This window comes from Ranitomeya imitator, chromosome 7 (genome assembly GCF_032444005.1).
Source record: "Ranitomeya imitator isolate aRanImi1 chromosome 7, aRanImi1.pri, whole genome shotgun sequence".
Lineage (NCBI taxonomy): Eukaryota > Metazoa > Chordata > Amphibia > Anura > Dendrobatidae > Ranitomeya > Ranitomeya imitator.
The window spans coordinates 213,324,709-213,344,546 of record NC_091288.1 but is presented as its reverse complement, the minus strand read 5'-3'; the positions used below and the strand labels follow the sequence as shown (position 1 = coordinate 213,344,546).

At 54.8% G+C, this 19,838-nt stretch overlaps 1 protein-coding gene across 2 annotated transcripts; it reads left to right on the top strand.

Annotated features, from left to right (window-relative positions):
• Nucleotides 1-3,803: 3,803 nt before the first annotated feature.
• Nucleotides 3,804-19,825, top strand: JMJD8 (jumonji domain containing 8). 2 transcript variants are annotated; one of them, XM_069734778.1, is made up of 10 exons: nucleotides 3,804-3,925; nucleotides 4,443-4,589; nucleotides 7,112-7,204; nucleotides 12,415-12,463; nucleotides 12,538-12,634; nucleotides 15,590-15,658; nucleotides 15,757-15,876; nucleotides 16,015-16,082; nucleotides 16,155-16,289; nucleotides 19,450-19,825. In XM_069734778.1, exons 2-10 carry the CDS (start codon nucleotides 4,492-4,494, stop codon nucleotides 19,528-19,530), a joined length of 810 nt encoding a protein of 269 aa, XP_069590879.1. In that variant the 5' UTR covers nucleotides 3,804-3,925; nucleotides 4,443-4,491; the 3' UTR covers nucleotides 19,531-19,825. The 2 variants fall into 2 exon arrangements, with proteins under 2 accessions (XP_069590879.1, XP_069590878.1); XM_069734777.1 differs by having other exon boundaries at nucleotides 3,805-3,996.
• Nucleotides 19,826-19,838: the final 13 nt, after the last annotated feature.

Sequence of the window (19,838 nt, the reverse complement as noted above, 5' to 3'; positions counted from 1 at the left end):
ATACAGTATGGAGCGTCATGTGTGGCCATTATACAGTATGGAGCATCACATGGGGCCAGTACACTGTACGCAGCATCATTTGGGGCCATTATACAGTATGCAGCATCATGTGTGGCCATTATACAGTATGGAGCATCATGTGTGGCCATTATACCGTATACAGCATCATGTGGGCCCATTATACTGTATGGAGCATCAGGTGGGGCCAGTGCACTGTACGCAGCATCATTTGGGGCCATTATACAGTATGGAGCATTGTGTGGCCATTTTTTTTTTGTTTATTATTGCTTACGAAACATTGTGATCAGAAGCGCTAAATGGGTGTGGTTGGGGCGTGACTAGTTGTGAAATGGGTGTGGTCAGAGGTGTGGCTAAAATTTGCCACAGCGCGCTGCGCGCCACTTTGTCCCTCTTTCCCTTCCTCGAAAGTTGGGAGGTACAGTGGGGCAAAAAAGTATTTAGTCAGTCAGCAATAGTGCAAGTTCCACCACTTAAAAAGATGAGAGGCGTCTGTAATTTACATCATAGGTAGACCTCAACTATGGGAGACAAACTGAGAAAAAAAAATCCAGAAAATCACATTGTCTGTTTTTTTAACATTTTATTTGCTTATTATGGTGGAAAATAAGTATTTGGTCAGAAACAAACAATCAAGATTTCTGGCTCTCACAGACCTGTAACTTCTTCTTTAAGAGTCTCCTCTTTCCTCCACTCATTACCTGTAGTAATGGCACCTGTTTAAACTTGTTATCAGTATAAAAAGACACCTGTGCACACCCTCAAACAGTCTGACTTCAAACTCCACTATGGTGAAGACCAAAGAGCTGTCAAAGGACACCAGAAACAAAATTGTAGCCCTGCACCAGGCTGGGAAGACTGAATCTGCAATAGCCAACCAGCTTGGAGTTAAGAAATCAACAGTGGGAGCAATAATTAGAAAATGGAAGACATACAAGACCACTGATAATCTCCCTCGATCTGGGGCTCCACGCAAAATCCCACCCCGTGGGGTCAGAATGATCACAAGAACGGTGAGCAAAAATCCCAGAACCACGCGGGGGGACCTAGTGAATGAACTGCAGAGAGCTGGGACCAATGTAACAAGGCCTACCATAAGTAACACACTACGCCACCATGGACTCAGATCCTGCAGTGCCAGACGTGTCCCACTGCTTAAGCCAGTACATGTCCGGGCCCGTCTGAAGTTTGCTAGAGAGCATTTGGATGATCCAGAGGAGTTTTGGGAGAATGTCCTATGGTCTGATGAAACCAAACTGGAACTGTTTGGTAAAAACACAACTTGTCGTGTTTGGAGGAAAAAGAATACTGAGTTGCATCCATCAAACACCATACCTACTGTAAAGCATGGTGGTGGAAACATCATGCTTTGGGGCTGTTTCTCTGCAAAGGGGCCAGGACGACTGATCCGGGTACATGAAAGAATGAATGGCGCCATGTATCGTGAGATTTTGAGTGCAAACCTCCTACCATCAGCAAGGGCATTGAAGATGAAACGTGGCTGGGTCTTTCAACATGACAATGATCCAAAGCACACCGCCAGGGCAACGAAGGAGTGGCTTCGTAAGAAGCATTTCAAGGTCCTGGAGTGGCCTAGCCAGTCTCCAGATCTCAACCCTATAGAAAACCTTTGGAGGGAGTTGAAAGTCCGTGTTGCCAAGCGAAAAGCCAAAAACATCACTGCTCTAGAGGAGATCTGCATGGAGGAATGGGCCAACATACCAACAACAGTGTGTGGCAACCTTGTGAAGACTTACAGAAAACGTTTGACCTCTGTCATTGCCAACAAAGGATATATTACAAAGTATTGAGATGAAATTTTGTTTCTGACCAAATACTTATTTTCCACCATAATATGCAAATAAAATGTTAAAAAAACAGACAATGTGATTTTCTGGATTTTTTTTTCTCAGTTTGTCTCCCATAGTTGAGGTCTACCTATGATGTAAATTACAGACGCCTCTCATCTTTTTAAGTGGTGGAACTTGCACTATTGCTGACTGACTAAATACTTTTTTGCCCCACTGTATGTATAACACTGCCCACGTAGTATATAGCAGCCATGTAGTATATAACGCAGCCCATGCAGTATATAACATTGCCCACATAGTATATAACACTGCCACGTAGTACATAGCAGCCATGTAGTATATAACAGAGCCCACACAGTATGTAACAGCCCACATAGTATATAGCAATGTGGGCACTATATGCGTGGTTAAAAAAGGCTTAAAATAAAAAATAAACATATACTCACCTTCCGAGGGCCCCTTGTAGTTTACGGCAGCTTCCGGTCCCAGGGTTGGTATGAGCGCAGGACCTGTGATGACGTCGCGGTCACATGACCGTGATATCATGGCAGGTCCTTCTCGCATAGCATCCTTGGCACCGGAACCTGCCGCCTGCACTGCCGAGGACAGGACGCGACGGCGGAGGGTGAGAATAACGTTTTTTTTAATTATTTTTATTTGTAACATTAGATCTTTTTACTATTGATGCTGCATACGCAGCATCAATAGTAAAAACTTGGTCACACGGGGTTAATAGCTGCATTACCGGAGTGCGTTACACCGCGGTCCATTAGCGCTGCCATTAACCCTGTGTGAGGGCTGACTGGAGGGGAGTACGGAGCGGGCACTGACTGCGGGGAGGAAGGAGCGGCCATTTTGCCGCCGGACTGTGCCCGTCGCTGATTGGTCGTGGGCGTTTTGCCACGACCAATCAGCGACTTGGATTTCCATGACAGACAGAGGCCGCGACCAATGAATATCCGTGACAGACAGAAGGACAGACAGAAAGCCGGAAGTGACCCTTAGACCATTATATAGTAGATAAAACAAAACACACTTTTAATTTTTTATTTAAAAATAACAAACACAGTTATACTCACCTAACGCCTAATTCCACCGAAGCCCTCGTCTCCTGTAATAAAAGTAAAATAAAAAAGAGCAATATACCACACCTGTCCATCATTCTGTCCCATGTCGTAATCCATGTCTGAGGGATAAACAGTTTTCAACCAGGACGGTGCCAAGATGCGACCGTCCAGACTGAGTGAGAACCACTGGTGAATGAGCTGCAGCGGGCGCAGCCTCAGTGACCGGCGGTGATGTCATCGAGGTTATCTCCGGTCACTGCGGCTGCGTTCCCAGCCGGGCTGAACTGCAGTGACCTCAGCACCGTGGGAAAAAGTCAGTGATGAGGTCACCGCATTTCAAGCTCAGTGACTTCACTGCAGATCATGGTGAGAAACATGATTTTATTTATTTATTTACATCACAGACGGCGGGTGAGGACTACTCCCATCAGCCGCTCCTGCTGTCACTTATCACTTGAATATAACTCTCGTCATTCTCCCCTGACCGCCGGTAGGGAAGAATGATGAGAACCGTGTTCATCACCCGGCGCCGGGGAACGGCGCTCACTGTACCGCTGTTTCTCAGGCGCCGATGCGTGTGGTACTGATGCGGCACACATGTGCAGCATAATTTACACACACGGACACTGACATCTCTGGTACCAGGAAAAACGGAGGTGTGAAAGCGGCCCTAGTAAGGCCGTCGCCCCTAGCTACCAAAGGACTCCTGTCTTGAATCCCTAACCTGATTTTTAACAACCAATCAGATTGCTTCTTCCATCCCAGACCGTGCTGTGTTAAAATGTGAGCTGTAATCTGAATGGCTGTTTCTTATATGGCAGCGTTGCATGTCGGGTAATGTAGTTCTCTCGCTCTCTTACTTCCGGTCGGTTATTCCTACTGTGTGACGATCAGGAACTACATCTCCCACAGTGCAGTGCGGCTACAGACGTGTGGACGGCAGTGAGTGGCCGGGCGGAGAGTGAATGTGATTTCTTTCTTACACATCATCAGTTCCCGGACACGGAGAACCCCGGAGCCGGCAGTCAGGTCTGTCATACTGTATGCACGGGCGGAGAGAGCGCTGAATGACGGAACTACAGCTCCCAGCATGCCCAGATGTATGTAGCGCAATATGTGTTTTTTGTAAATAAAGTTTATTGACAGCGCCATAGATTCATTACATAGAATGCTTTCTAAGCTGCCATATGAACTGGAGTGTGATTGGTGACGTAGTGCGCACATGGCCCTCTTCCAATGAGCTTATTGTTTATAGTAACCAATCAGATTCCAGCTTCTAAAATGAGGAAAGGAAGCTGATTGGTTGCCAGGAGCAACAGGCCTATCCAGTACTTGGTACAGCCTTGTGTGGGCTATCAATAAACTTTATTGACACCGTGTGTATATCGTGATATTGGCACTATATAAATAATGCATATCACGATATTCGCCCTCTATATATAAAGTGTATTGCGATATTGGCCCTCTATATATTGTGATATTGATGCTCTATATATAATGTTTATTACGCACTGGAGTTTATAACCTGTGGTATCTATAACTGCAGGTGTGGGCGAGGAGGTGAAGAAAGCGGTGCTGCGGGGGCCCGGGACCACATGGCGTCTGTCCCCCTCCGTTACCTCCTGCTCCAGGTCATCGTAGCGCTGTCACTGCAGGAGCGGAGCGACTACACAGCATGTGACGGCGGAGGATGGTGGGTCCTAGTTATGGCCGACAGCGTGACTGATGTCATCACCAGCTATGATGTCATCACCAGCTATGATGTCATCGCCTCACTGGACAAACAGCCTTGGAAAAGCCATCAACTACAACTCCCAGCATCCCGACATCTGTGGAGAATTAATAAGGCACATTCGCCAGCAGCAGACGTCCAGTTCTCCATGAATTCGGCATCGAATTGTGGCCTGGACAAATAACAGAAGGGTCGGCTGGGTCCCGCTCCCGTGCTGTGGAAGGACCAGACGACGTCTAATGTGTCACACAATTAAAGGGGCTGTCCAGAGAAAGCAAGTTGTCACCAATCCAGAGGATAGATGATAGTTATAGATCTGCAGGGGTCTGACCGCCGGGAACCACAGCGATCGGCAAAACGGGACAGCAGTGTGCACGCTCCACCGTCGCTCCATCCCTCATCTATGGGGCAGCAGTGTGCACACGCCACCGTCGCTCCATCCCTCATCTATGGGGCAGCAGTGTGCACGCTCCACCGACGCTCCATCCCTCATCTATGGGGCAGCAGTGTGCACGCTCCACCGACGCTCCATCCCTTATCTATGGGGCAGCAGTGTGCACGCTCCACCGACGCTCCATCCCTTATCTATGGGGCAGCAGTGTGCACGCTCCACCGACGCTCCATCCCTCATCTATGGGGCAGCAGTGTGCACGCTCCACCAACGCTCCATCCCTCATCTATGGGGCAGCAGTGTGCACGCTCCACCGTCGCTCCATCCCTCATCTATGGGGCAGCAGTGTGCACGCTCCACCGACGCTCCATCCCTCATCTATGGGGCAGCAGTGTGCACGCTCCACCAACGCTCCATCCCTCATCTATGGGGCAGCAGTGTGCACGCTCCACCAACGCTCCATCCCTTATCTATGGGGCAGCAGTGTGCACGCTATACCGACGCTCCATCCCTTATCTATGGGGCAGCAGTGTGCACGCTCCACCGTCGCTCCATCCCTCATCTATGGGGCAGCAGTGTGCACGCTCCACCGTCACTCCATCCCTTATCTATGGGGCAGCAATGTGCACGCTCCACCGACGCTCCATCCCTTATCTATGGGGCAGCAGTGTGCACACGCCACCGTCGCTCCATCCCTCATCTATGGGGCAGCAGTGTGCACGCTCCACCGACGCTCCATCCCTCATCTATGGGGCAGCAGTGTGCACGCTCCACCAACGCTCCATCCCTCATCTATGGGGCAGCAGTGTGCACGCTCCACCGTCGCTCCATCCCTCATCTATGGGGCAGCAGTGTGCACGCTCCACCGTCACTCCATCCCTTATCTATGGGGCAGCAGTGTGCACGCTCCACCGTCGCTCCATCCCTCATCTATGGGGCAGCAGTGTGCACGCTCCACCGTCGCTCCATCCCTTATCTATGGGGCAGCAGTGTGCACGCTCCACCGACGCTCCATCCCTCATCTATGGGGCAGCAGTGTGCACACTCCACCGACGCTCCATTCCTTATCTATGGGGCAGCAGTGTGCACGCTCCACCGACGCTCCATCCCTCATCTATGGGGCAGCAGTGTGCACGCTCCACCGTCGCTCCATCCCTTATCTATGGGGCAGCAGTGTGCACGCTCCACCGTCGCTCCATCCCTTATCTATGGGGCAGCAGTGTGCACGCTATACCGACGCTCCATCCCTTATCTATGGGACAGCAGTGTGCACGCTATACCGACGCTCCATCCCTTATCTATGGGGCAGCAGTGTGCACGCTCCACCGTCGCTCCATCCCTTATCTATGGGGCAGCAGTGTGCACGCTCCACCGACGCTCCATTCCTTATCTATGGGGCAGCAGTGTGCACGCTCCACCGTCGCTCCATCCCTAATCTATGGGGCAGCAGTGTGCACGCTCCACCGTCGCTCCATCCCTTATCTATGGGGCAGCAGTGTGCACGCTCCACCGACGCTCCATTCCTTATCTATGGGGCAGCAATGTGCACGCTCCACCGTCGCTCCATCCCTAATCTATGGGGCAGCAGTGTGCACGCTCCACCGTCGCTCCATCCCTAATCTATGGGGCAGCAGTGTGCACGCTCCACCGTCGCTCCATCCCTCATCTATGGGGCAGCAGTGTGCACGCTCCACCGTCGCTCCATCCCTCATCTATGGGGCAGCAGTGTGCACGCTCCACCGACGCTTTATCAGAGGAGCCCAGGGAGAATGTTTATCAGAGGGTGCAGGGAAAATATTTTGACTTTGGCACTACCCTCAGGCCCATTGGTGCATTTATAAAGTGTTTAATAATAGTAGAAATCTCCTTTAAGGCATCATATCCATTATTTTTGCGGTGGGGGAATAGATCATCTCAAGAGTTTTCTACCTGCAGCTTACTCCCCTCTTCCTATTAAGAACACATGCACACTCAGACAAAACGAGCGTTTCTATGGATAAGGGGGAGTGAAGAATAGCTGGCAGTTATTATCCGGATACTTCAGGTCCCGTCTTCTGCAGGAAACATGACGTTCTCTTGTTTTTGTCTGCAGGCAAAGGAACAATTACTCCCCGGTCCAAGAGGAGGAACGCTGCACAGTGGAGAGGAGGGACGCCTCCATCACCTACTCAGAATTCATCGAGCGGTGAGTGGTTGCCTGTGTGCTCCGCCATGTCTCCATCACCTCTGTAACACGTGCTCCGAGCAATCTGCCCCCCGTGTTCCGAACCCTATACATGCCAGCAACACTGGTACCAAGCCCCCTCTGCACAACCACAGCACATACACTGAACTCCATGCACCTCCGCAGCACATGCACCAAGCCCTCTACAGCCCATGCACTAAGCACTCTGCTCCCCCACAGTACATGCCCTAAAACCATGAGCCCCCAGCTCCCCGCAGCACATGCACTGAGCCCCCTGCTCCCCGCAGCACATATCCTGAGCCCCCTTCTCCAAGCAGCATGTCATGAGCCCTCTGCTCCCCGCAGCACGTCATCGATCCCCTTCAGTTTGCGTACCGACATAGATTGGGGGTGGACGATGCTATCCTTTCTCTGTTACATAGGGTACATTCATTTCTGGAGACTGACGGAACCACGGTGCGAGCGATGTTCTTCGATTTCTCGAGTGCATTTAACTCCCTGCAGCCACTTTTACTACACAAAAAGATGACTGATATGAAGGTGGAGGAGGGGATGAGAAATTGGATAACTGACGACCTATCAGATCGGCCACAGTTTGTACAGATGGGAGCAGTGGTGTCAAGCAGATTATTGAGCAGTGTAGGTGCCCCCCAGGGAACGGTGCTTGCGCCCTTTCTATTCATACTGTATACTTCAGACTTTCAGTATAAATCTGAACTTTGCCATCTTCAAAAATTTTCGGATGACTCCGTGGTTGTGGGATGCATTAGGGGGGATCAGGGGGATGAGGAATACAGAAGGGTGGTGTCGAATTTCGTGGATTGGTGCAATGGTAACTATCTACAACTAAATGTTAAGAAAACCAAGGAGTTGGTGGCCAACTATAGCAGGATAAAGTTGGAATGCTTACCGATCACTATTGCAGGTCAGGAGGTCGAGCAGGTGGAGAGTTACAAATATTTGGGGGTCCATTTGGATAGCAAACTGGACTGGAGATGCCACTCAGAGTTTGTCTACAAGAAGGGGATGAGCAGATTGTATTTCCTAAGGAAACTGAGGTCTTTTAATGTGTGTAGCAAAATGTTAGAAATGTTCTACCAATCTGTGGTGGCAAGTGCCATCTTTTTTGCAATCACGTGCTGGGGTAGTAGTGTGCGGGCCTCTGATGCTAATAAGCTGAATAAGATTATTAAGAAGGCAAGTTCTGCTGTCGGCTGTAATCTGGACTCTTGGGGAGGTAGTGGAGAGAAGAACTCTGAGAAAGTGTATGGCAATTATGAACAATAATGCACATCCATTATATGAGCTATTCATGAGACAGAAGAGCACCTTCAGCAACCGGCTAATACTTCTGAGGTGTAAGAAGGAAAAATATAGGAAATCGTTTGTGCCAACTGCCATGGGAATGTACAACAATAACATTAGGGTTAAACCACCAAGGTGAATGTCTACTCATTTCTCTACATTTCAGTTCACTCGTTGTGTATGTCCTATTCTAATGTATAATGTTCTTCTGTCAACAAACTGTCATGTCAACTATGTCATTCCTTTATGATTTTTATGATTTAAGGCTACATTCACACTAGCGTTGTGCACCGCTGCGTCGGCGGCACAACGCACGCAAAAACGCAGCAAAACGCACGCAAAAACGCTGCGTTTTGCGACGCATGCGTCGTTTTTTGCCGAAAATCGGACGCAAGAAAAATGCAACTTGTTGCGTTTTCTTGGTCCGACGCTAGCGGCAAAAAAGACGCATGCGTCGCACAACGCAACAAACAATAACGCATGCGTCCACCATGTTAAATATAGGGGCGCATGACGCATGCGTCGCCGCTGCGTCGCCCGACGCTAACCCGACGCACACTAGCATAACGCTAGTGTGAACGTAGCCTTAGTTGTGCTGCTGTGATACCATAATTTCCCACGGGATCAATAAAGTGTATCGTATCGTATGAGCCCCCTGCTCCCCGCAGCACATGTCATGAGCCCCCTGCTCCCCGCAGCACATGTCATGAGCCGCCTGCTCCCCGCAGCACATGTCATGAGCCCCCTGCTCCCCGCAGCACATGCCCTGAGCCACCTGCTCCCCGCAGCACATGTCATGAGCCCCCTGCTCCCCGCAGCACATGTCATGAGCCCCCTGCTCCCCGCAGCACATGTCATGAGCCCCCTGCTCCCCGCAGCACATGTCATGAGCCCCCTGCTCCCCGCAGCACATGTCATGAGCCCCCTGCTCCCCGCAGCACATGTCCTGAGCCCCCTGCTCCCCGCAGCACATGTCCTGAGCCCCCTGCTCCCCGCAGCACATGTCCTGAGCCACCTGCTCCCCGCAGCACATGTCCTGAGCCACCTGCTCCCCGCAGCACATGTCATGAGCCCCCTGCTCCCCGCAGCACATGCCCTGAGCCACCTGCTCCCCGCAGCACGTCATGAGCCCCCTGCTCCCCGCAGCACATGTCATGAGCCCCCTGCTCCCCGCAGCACATGTCATGAGCCCCCTGCTCCCCGCAGCACATGCCCTGAGCCACCTGCTCCCCGCAGCACATGTCATGAGCCCCCTGCTCCCCGCAGCACATGTCATGAGCCCCCTGCTCCCCGCAGCACATGTCCTGAGCCCCCTGCTCCCCGCAGCACATGTCCTGAGCCACCTGCTCCCCGCAGCACATGTCCTGAGCCACCTGCTCCCCGCAGCACATGTCCTGAGCCACCTGCTCCCCGCAGCACATGTCCTGAGCCACCTGCTCCCCGCAGCACATGTCCTGAGCCACCTGCTCCCCGCAGCACATGTCCTGAGCCACCTGCTCCCCGCAGCACATGTCATGAGACCCCTGCTCCCCGCAGCACATGTCCTGAGCCACCTGCTCCCCGCAGCACATGTCCTGAGCCACCTGCTCCCCGCAGCACATGTCCTGAGCCACCTGCTCCCCGCAGCACATGTCCTGAGCCACCTGCTCCCCGCAGCACATGTCCTGAGCCCCCTTCTCCAAGCAGCACAGGCCGAGCCCCCTGCTCCCCGCAGCACATGTCATGAGCCCCCTGCTCCCCGCAGCACATGTCATGAGCCCCCTGCTCCCCGCAGCACATGTCATGAGCCCCCTGCTCCCCGCAGCACATGTCATGAGCCCCCTGCTCCCCGCAGCACATGTCCTGAGCCACCTTCTCCCCGCAGCACATGTCCTGAGCCACCTGCTCCCCGCAGCACATGTCCTGAGCCACCTGCTCCCCGCAGCACATGTCCTGAGCCACCTGCTCCCCGCAGCACATGTCCTGAGCCCCCTTCTCCAAGCAGCACAGGCCGAGCCCCCTACTCCCCGCAGCACGTCCTGAGCCACCTGCTCCCCACAGCACATGTCCTGAGCCACCTGCTCCCCGTAGCACATGTCCTGAGCCACCTGCTCCCCGCAGCACATGTCCTGAGCCCCCTTCTCCAAGCAGCATAGGCCGAGCCCCCTGCAGCACATGTCCTGAGCCACCTGCTCCCCGTAGCACATGTCCTGAGCCACCTGCTCCTCGCAGCACATGTCCTGAGCCCCCTTCTCCAAGCAGCACAGGCCGAGCTCCCTGCTCCCCGCAGCACATGCACTGAGCCCCCTGCTCCCCGCAGCACATGTCCTGAGCCACCTGCTCCCCGTAGCACATGTCCTGAGCCACCTGCTCCCCGCAGCACATGTCCTGAGCCCCCTTCTCCAAGCAGCATAGGCCGAGCCCCCTGCAGCACATGTCCTGAGCCACCTGCTCCCCGCAGCACATGTCCTGAGCCACCTGCTCCCCGCAGCACATGTCCTGAGCCACCTGCTCCCCGTAGCACATGTCCTGAGCCACCTGCTCCTCGCAGCACATGTCCTGAGCCCCCTTCTCCAAGCAGCACAGGCCGAGCTCCCTGCTCCCCGCAGCACATGTCCTGAGCCCCCAGCTCTCCGCAGCACATGCACTGAGCCCCCTGCTCCCCGCAGCACATGCACTGAGCCCCCTGCTCCCCGCAGCACATGCACTGAGCCCCCTGCTCCCCGCAGCACATGCACTGAGCCACCTTCTCCAAGCAGCACATGCACTGAGCCCGTCTCCAAGCAGCACATGCCTTGAGCCCCCTGCTCCCCTCAGCACTTGTCCTGAGCCCCCTGCTCCCCGCAGCACATCCTGAGCCCCCAGCTCCCCGCAGCACGTCCTGAGCCCCCTGCACCCCGCAGCACATGCACTGAGCCCCCTGCAGCACATGCACTGAGCCCTTCTCCAAGCAGCACATGCACTGAGCCCCCTTCTCCAAGCAGCACATGCACTGAGCCCCCTTCTCCAAGCAGCACATGCACTGAGCCCCCTGCTCCCCGCAGCACATGTCCTAAGCCCCCAGCTCCCCACAGCACATGCACTGAGCCCCCTGCTCCCCGCAGCACATGCACTGAGCCCCCTGCTCCCCGCAGCACATGCACTGAGCCCCCTGCTCCCCGCAGCACATGCACTGAGCCACCTTCTCCAAGCAGCACATGCACTGAGCCCGTCTCCAAGCAGCACATGCCTTGAGCCCCCTGCTCCCCTCAGCACTTGTCCTGAGCCCCCTGCTCCCCGCAGCACATCCTGAGCCCCCAGCTCCCCGCAGCACGTCCTGAGCCCCCTGCACCCCGCAGCACATGCACTGAGCCCCCTGCAGCACATGCACTGAGCCCTTCTCCAAGCAGCACATGCACTGAGCCCCCTTCTCCAAGCAGCACATGCACTGAGCCCCCTTCTCCAAGCAGCACATGCACTGAGCCCCCTGCTCCCCGCAGCACATGTCCTAAGCCCCCAGCTCCCCACAGCACATGCACTGAGCCCCCTGCTCCCCGCAGCACATGCACTGAGCCCCCTGCTCCCCGCAGCACATGCACTGAGCCCCCTTCTCCAAGCAGCACATGCACTGAGCCCGTCTCCAAGCAGCACATGCCCTGAGCCCCCTGCTCCCCTCAGCACTTGTCCTGAGCCCCCTGCTCCCCGCAGCACATCCTGAGCCCCCAGCTCCCCGCAGCACGTCCTGAGCCCCCTGCACCCCGCAGCACATGCACTGAGCCCCCTGCTCCCCGCAGCACATGCACTGAGCCCTTCTCCAAGCAGCACATACCCTGAGCCCCCTGCTCCCTGCAGCACATGTCCTGAGCCCCCAGCTCCCCGCAGCACATGCACTGAGCCCCCTGCTCCCTGCAGCACATGCACTGAGCCCCTGATCTTGTTCTTAACAGGTATGCATACAAGAGGCCGGTCATTATTGAGGGACTCACAGATAATTCGGTGAGTGCATTTTTGGTCCCCGTCCCCCCATACAGAACTCATGTTGTGCGGTTCTCACATGTCATCTATGGCAGGAGTTCCGGTCGCTGTGCAGGAAAGAGCAGCTGCTCCGGACGTACGGAGATCGCAGCGTCCGGCTGAGCACCGCAAACACGTATTCCTACGAGAAAGGTGAGATACCGATCACAGGTGATACCCCCAACACTATAAGGGGGGCTCAACGTACAGGACCAGTGTATAATGGAGGAGGGGGCCGCATAATACAGGACCGGGGTATAATGGAAGAGGGGGCCGCAGAATACAGGACCGGGGTATAATGGAGGAGGGGGCCGCAGAATACAGGACCGGGTATAATAGAGGTAATAGAGAGTGTACAGGACAGGAGTATAATAGAGGAGGGGGGCCGCAGTGTACAGGACCGGGGTATAATAGAGGAGGGGGGCCGCAGTGTACAGGACCGGGGTATAATAGAGGAGGGGGCCGCAGTGTACAGGACCGGGGTATAATAGAGGAGGGGGCCGCAGTGTACAGGACCGGGGTATAATAGAGGAGGGGGGCCGCAGTGTACAGGACCGGGGTATAATAGAGGAGGGGGGCCGCAGTGTACAGGACCGGGGTATAATAGAGGAGGGGGCCGCAGTGTACAGGACCGGGGTATAATAGAGGAGGGGGCCGCAGTGTACAGGACCGGGGTATAATAGAGGAGGGGGCCGCAGTGTACAGGACCGGGGTATAATAGAGGAGGGGGCCGCAGTGTACAGGACCGGGGTATAATAGAGGAGGGGGGCCGCAGTGTACAGGACAGGAGTATAATAGAGGAGGGGGGCCGCAGTGTACAGGACCGGGGTATAATAGAGGAGGGGGCCGCAGTGTACAGGACCGGGGTATAATAGAGGAGGGGGGCCGCAGTGTACAGGACAGGAGTATAATAGAGGAGGGGGCCGCAGTGTACAGGACCGGGGTATAATAGAGGAGGGGGGCCGCAGTGTACAGGACAGAAGTATAATAGAGGAGGGGGGCCGCAGTGTACAGGACCGGGGTATAATAGAGGAGGGGGCCGCAGTGTACAGGACCGGGGTATAATAGAGGAGGGGGCCGCAGTGTACAGGACCGGGGTATAATAGAGGAGGGGGCCGCATAATACAGGACCGGGGTATAATGGAAGAGGGGGCCGCAGAATACAGGACTGGGGTATAATGGAGATGGGGGCCGCAGAATACAGGACCGGGGTATAATGGAGGAGGGGGCCGCAGAATACAGGACCGGGTATAATAGAGGAGGGGGGCCGCAGTGTACAGGACAGGAGTATAATGGAGGAGGGGGCCGCAGTGTACAGGACCAGGGTATAATAGAGGAGGGGGTCGCAGTGTACAGGACCGGGGTATAATAAAGGAGGGGGGTCGCAGTGTACAGGACCGGGTATAATAGAGGTAATAGAGAGTGTACAGGACAGGAGTATAATAGAGGAGGGGGGCCGCAGTGTACAGGACAGGAGTATAATAGAGGAGGGGGGCCGCAGTGTACAGGACCGGGGTATAATAGAGGAGGGGGGCCGCAGTGTACAGGACCGGGGTATAATAGAGGAGGGGGGCCGCAGTGTACAGGACCGGGGTATAATAGAGGAGGGGGGCCGCAGTGTACAGGACCGGGGTATAATAGAGGAGGGGGGCCGCAGTGTACAGGACCGGGGTATAATAGAGGAGGGGGGCCGCAGTGTACAGGACCGGGGTATAATAGAGGAGGGGGCCGCAGTGTACAGGACCGGGGTATAATAGAGGAGGGGGCCGCAGTGTACAGGACCGGGGTATAATAGAGGAGGGGGCCGCAGTGTACAGGACCGGGGTATAATAGAGGAGGGGGCCGCAGTGTACAGGACCGGGGTATAATAGAGGAGGGGGGCCGCAGTGTACAGGACAGGAGTATAATAGAGGAGGGGGGCCGCAGTGTACAGGACCGGGGTATAATAGAGGAGGGGGCCGCAGTGTACAGGACCGGGGTATAATAGAGGAGGGGGCCGCAGTGTACAGGACCGGGGTATAATAGAGGAGGGGGCCGCAGTGTACAGGACCGGGGTATAATAGAGGAGGGGGCCGCATAATACAGGACCGGGGTATAATGGAAGAGGGGGCCGCAGAATACAGGACTGGGGTATAATGGAGATGGGGGCCGCAGAATACAGGACCGGGGTATAATGGAGGAGGGGGCCGCAGAATACAGGACCGGGTATAATAGAGGAGGGGGGCCGCAGTGTACAGGACAGGAGTATAATGGAGGAGGGGGCCGCAGTGTACAGGACCAGGGTATAATAGAGGAGGGGGTCGCAGTGTACAGGACCGGGGTATAATAAAGGAGGGGGGTCGCAGTGTACAGGACCGGGTATAATAGAGGTAATAGAGAGTGTACAGGACAGGAGTATAATAGAGGAGGGGGGCCGCAGTGTACAGGACCGGGGTATAATAGAGGAGGGGGCCGCAGTGTACAGGACCGGGGTATAATAGAGGAGGGGGCCGCAGTGTACAGGACCGGGGTATAATAGAGGAGGGGGGCCGCAGTGTACAGGACAGAAGTATAATAGAGGAGGGGGCCGCAGAATACAGGACCGGGGTATAATAGAGGAGGGGGGCCGCAGTGTACAGGACAGAAGTATAATAGAGGAGGGGGGCCGCAGTGTACAGGACCGGGGTATAATAGAGGAGGGGGGCCGCAGTGTACAGGACAGAAGTATAATAGAGGAGGGGGCCGCAGAATACAGGACCGGGGTATAATAGAGGAGGGGGGCCGCAGTGTACAGGACAGAAGTATAATAGAGGAGGGGGGCCGCAGTGTACAGGACCGGGGTATAATAGAGGAGGGGGCCACAGTGTACAGGACCGGGGTATAATAGAGGAGGGGGCCGCAGTGTACAGGACCGGGGTATAATAGAGGAGGGGGGGTCGCAGTGTACAGGACCGGGATATAATAGAAGAGGGGGCCGCAGAATACAGGACAGGAGTATAATGGAGGTGGCCGTAGCGTACAGGAGCGTGTATAACAGAGGATACGTTGGAGGAAGGGGCCTCATGATCTTGTGTCCCAGCCTCCTCGGGGGTCTCGTGTATGTATAACGTCGGCCTCCCTTCTCCCCAGTGGATGTCCCTTTCCAGGATTACGTCTCTCGCCTCCTCGGCCCCCAGGACCTGGACTCTCTGGGTGTGGGTGAGTTATACCCGTACCGGTGACGTGATGACTGTAGGGTATGGGAGACATGCACAGGACCCCCGGTCACCACTAACAAATCCTCGTTTACCCTGCAGATACTTTGTATTTCTTTGGTGACAATAACTTCACAGAATGGGGGTCTCTGTTTCAGAAATACGCCCCTCCTCCGTTCACCCTGCCTGGCACGGCCGGGGCCTACAGCTTTGGGATAGCTGGTAAGTGACGTGATAAAAAAAATGGCACCGAGAACCACAAATCCAGGGCCCCCGACAAACGCTGGCGGCCGGGAGACTCCCGGGAAGTTATGGCACCCATGTGCTATGAACAAATAAATGACCCCGGCTCTCCCACAGGTTCGGGCACGGGCGTTCCCTTCCACTGGCACGGGCCAGGGTACTCCGAGGTGATATACGGCAGGAAGGTGAGTGCCCCCCACACCGGGAGCTGCTCCAATTATGTCTTACAGATTAATTAAAGTCCTTCCTTCCCGCAGCGCTGGTTCCTTTACCCACCCGACAAGACCCCCGAATTTAACCCTAACAGGACCACACTGTCCTGGATGCTGGAGACGTACCCGCTACTACCGGCAGCAGAACGTCCTATAGAGTGCACGATCCGACCCGGAGAGGTGAGGACCGGAGGGCGAGGGGTGAAGGAGAGCGCAAGGAGGCAACATAGTGTCTGGATGTGAGGAGGGGGCAGAAAGCAGGTGGGATAACGGCAGGATGGGGGGGATGTAGCGAGCAAGCGGGATGACAACAGCATGGGTGGGATGTAGAGAGCGAGCGGGATGACAGCAGTATGGTGGGGTCGTAGAGCGGGATGACACCAAGATGTGAGGGGTTGTAGAACGTGAGCGGGATGATGCCAGGATGTGAGGGGTCGTAGAAAGCGAATGTGATGATGGCAGTATGGTAGAGAGCGAACAGAATGACAAAAGGATGGGGGGTTCGTAGAGAGCAAGCGGGAGGACAGCAGGATGGGTGGGATGTAGAGAGGGACCGGGATGACAGCAGGATGGAGGGGTTGTACAGAGTGAGCAGGATGAAGGCAGAATTTGGGGGTCATAGAGAGTGACTGAAATGATGGCAGTATGGTGGGGTCGTAGAGAGCGAGTGGGATGACGCCAAGATGCGAGAGGTCGTAGAAAGCTAGCGGGATGACTTGCAAGATGCGGGGGTCAGTAGAGCGAGTGAGACAACAGCAGGATAGTGGAGTCATAGAGAGCAAGCTGGATGGGGGCTCGTAGAGAGCAAGTGGGATGACGGCAGTATGGTTAGGTTGTAGAGAGCGTACGGGATGACGCAGGATAGGGGGGTCAAAGAGCAAGCTGGATGAGGGCAGGATGGGGGGTTGTAGAGAGCAAGTGGGATGACGGCAGTATGGTGGGGTTGTAGAGAGGAACGGGATGATGGCAGTGTAGTGGGGTCGTAGAGCGCGAGCTGTATAACACCAGGATGTGAGGGGTCGTAGAGAGCGAGAGGGACGACGGCAGTATGGTGAGGTCGTAAAGAGCGAGCCGGACAACGGCAATGTGGTGGGGTCGTAGAAAGCGAGCGTGATGTCGGCAGTATGGTGGTGTTGCAAACAGGATGACGGCAGTATGGTGGGATCCTAGAAAGCGAGTAGGATGACAGCATAAAGAACGAGCAGGATGCCTGCCGCATTATGGTGTAGAGAGCGAGTAGGAAGACGGCAGCATGGTGGTGTAGAGAGCGAGTAGGATGACGGCAGTATGGTGGTGTAGAGAGCGAGCAGGAAGACGGCAGTATGGTGGTGTAGAGAGCGAGCAGGATGACGGCAGTATGGTGGTGTAGAGAGCGAGTAGGAAGACGGCAGCATGGTGGTGTAGAGAGCGAGTAGGAAGACGGCAGCATGGTGGTGTAGAGAGCGAGTAGGAAGACGGCAGCATGGTGGTGTAGAGAGCGAGTAGGAAGACGGCAGTATGGTGGTGTAGAGAGCGAGTAGGATGATGGCAGTATGGTGGTGTAGAGAGCGAGTAGGATGACGGCAGTATGGTGGTGTAGAGAGCGAGTAGGAAGACGGCAGTATGGTGGTGTAGAGAGCGAGTAAGATGATGGCAGTATGGTGGTGTAGAGAGCGAGTAGGATGACGGCAGTATGGTGGTGTAGAGAGCGAGTAGGAAGACGGCAGTATGGTGGTGTAGAGAGCGAGTAAGATGATGGCAGTATGGTGGAGTAGAGAGCGAGTAGGATGATGGCATTATGGTTGTGTCCCAAAGAGCGAGTAAGATGATGGCAGTATGGTGTCGTAAATAGCGAACAAGATGACGGCAGCATGGTGGTGTAGAGAGCGAGCAGGATGACGGCAGTATGGTGGTGTAGAGAGCGAGCAGGATGACGGCAGTATGGTGGTGTAGAGAGCGAGTAGGATGACGGCAGTATGGTGGAGTAGAGAGCGAGCAGGATGACGGCAGTATGGTGGTGTAGAGAGCGAGTAGGATGATGGCAGTATGGTGGTGTAGAGAGCGAGTAGGATGATGGCAGTATGGTTGTGTCCCAAAGAGCGAGTAAGATGATGGCAGTATGGTGTCGTAAATAGCGAACAAGATGACGGCAGCATGGTGGTGTAGAGAGCGAGCAGGATGACGGCAGTATGGTGGTGTAGAGAGCGAGCAGGATGACGGCAGTATGGTGGTGTAGAGAGCGAGTAGGATGACGGCAGTATGGTGGTGTAGAGAGCGAGTAGGAAGACGGCAGTATGGTGGTGTAGAGAGCGAGTAGGAAGACGGCAGTATGGTGGTGTAGAGAGCGAGTAGGATGATGGCAGTATGGTGGTGTAGAGAGCGAGTAGGATGATGGCAGTATGGTTGTGTCCCAAAGAGCGAGTAAGATGATGGCAGTATGGTGTCGTAAATAGCGAACAAGATGACGGCAGTATGGTGGTGTAGAGAGCGAGCAGGAAGACGGCAGTATGGTGGTGTAGAGAGCGAGCAGGATGACGGCAGTATGGTGGTGTAGAGAGCGAGCAGGAAGACGGCAGTATGGTGGTGTAGAGAGCGAGCAGGATGACGGCAGTATGGTGGAGTAGAGAGCGAGCAGGATGACGGCAGTATGGTGGTGTAGAGAGCGAGCAGGATGACGGCAGTATGGTGGTGTAGAGAGCGAGCAGGATGACGGCAGTATGGTGTCATAAATAGCGAGCAGGATGACAGCAGTATGGTGGTGTAGAGAGCGAGCAGGATGACGGCAGTATGGTGGTGTAGAGAGCGAGCAGGATGACGGCAGTATGGTGGTGTAGAGAGCGAGTAGGATGACGGCAGTATGGTGGTGTAGAGAGCGAGTAGGATGACGGCAGTATGGTGTCATAAATAGCGAGCAGGATGACAGCAGTATGGTGGTGTAGAGAGCGAGCAGGATGACGGCAGTATGGTGGTGTAGAGAGCGAGCAGGATGACGGCAGTATGGTGGTGTAGAGAGCGAGTAGGATGACGGCAGTATGGTGGTGTAGAGAGCGAGCAGGATGACGGCAGTATGGTGGTGTAGAGAGCGAGTAGGATGACGGCAGTATGGTGGTGTAGAGAGCGAGTAGGATGACGGCAGTATGGTGGTGTAGAGAGCGAGTAGGATGACGGCAGTATGGTGGTGTAGAGAGCGAGTAGGATGACGGCAGTATGGTGGGTCATAGAGAGCGGGTGGGATGATTGTGGGCAGTGAAGAGGTGAGGGCATTATTGTATGGATGGCGGGGGATGGGGAATGCAGTGCAGGCGGAAACCCTTGGGGTCTTGTATTTGGCCAGTGATCTCCGCTCTCGTCCTTCCCTCAGGTCCTCTACTTCCCGGACCGCTGGTGGCACGCCACCCTGAACCTGGACACTAGCGTCTTCATCTCCACGTTCCTGGGGTAGAGACTCCCCCATTACCACCGTTCTGCTGTACGACAACCAGAGACCTCAGAGCGCAGGCTGACCACTGCGACGAGCGGCGTGATCAGCGGAGTCCCCTTCATGCTGACCGGCGGGGGGAAGCACCGAGGCCCCCCGGACTGACATGGTGGCTGCTCATAGCGAACAACTTTTGCACTTTTTTTTAGTTTGGATTTTTCGGTTTTCAGGTTTTAAAGTTTAAGGATTTTTATTGATGACGGAATTTTCTTCTGTAGTAAAAATGAATTTAAAAAAAAGTCTCGGAGTGAACGAGGTTTTGGTCACCGACA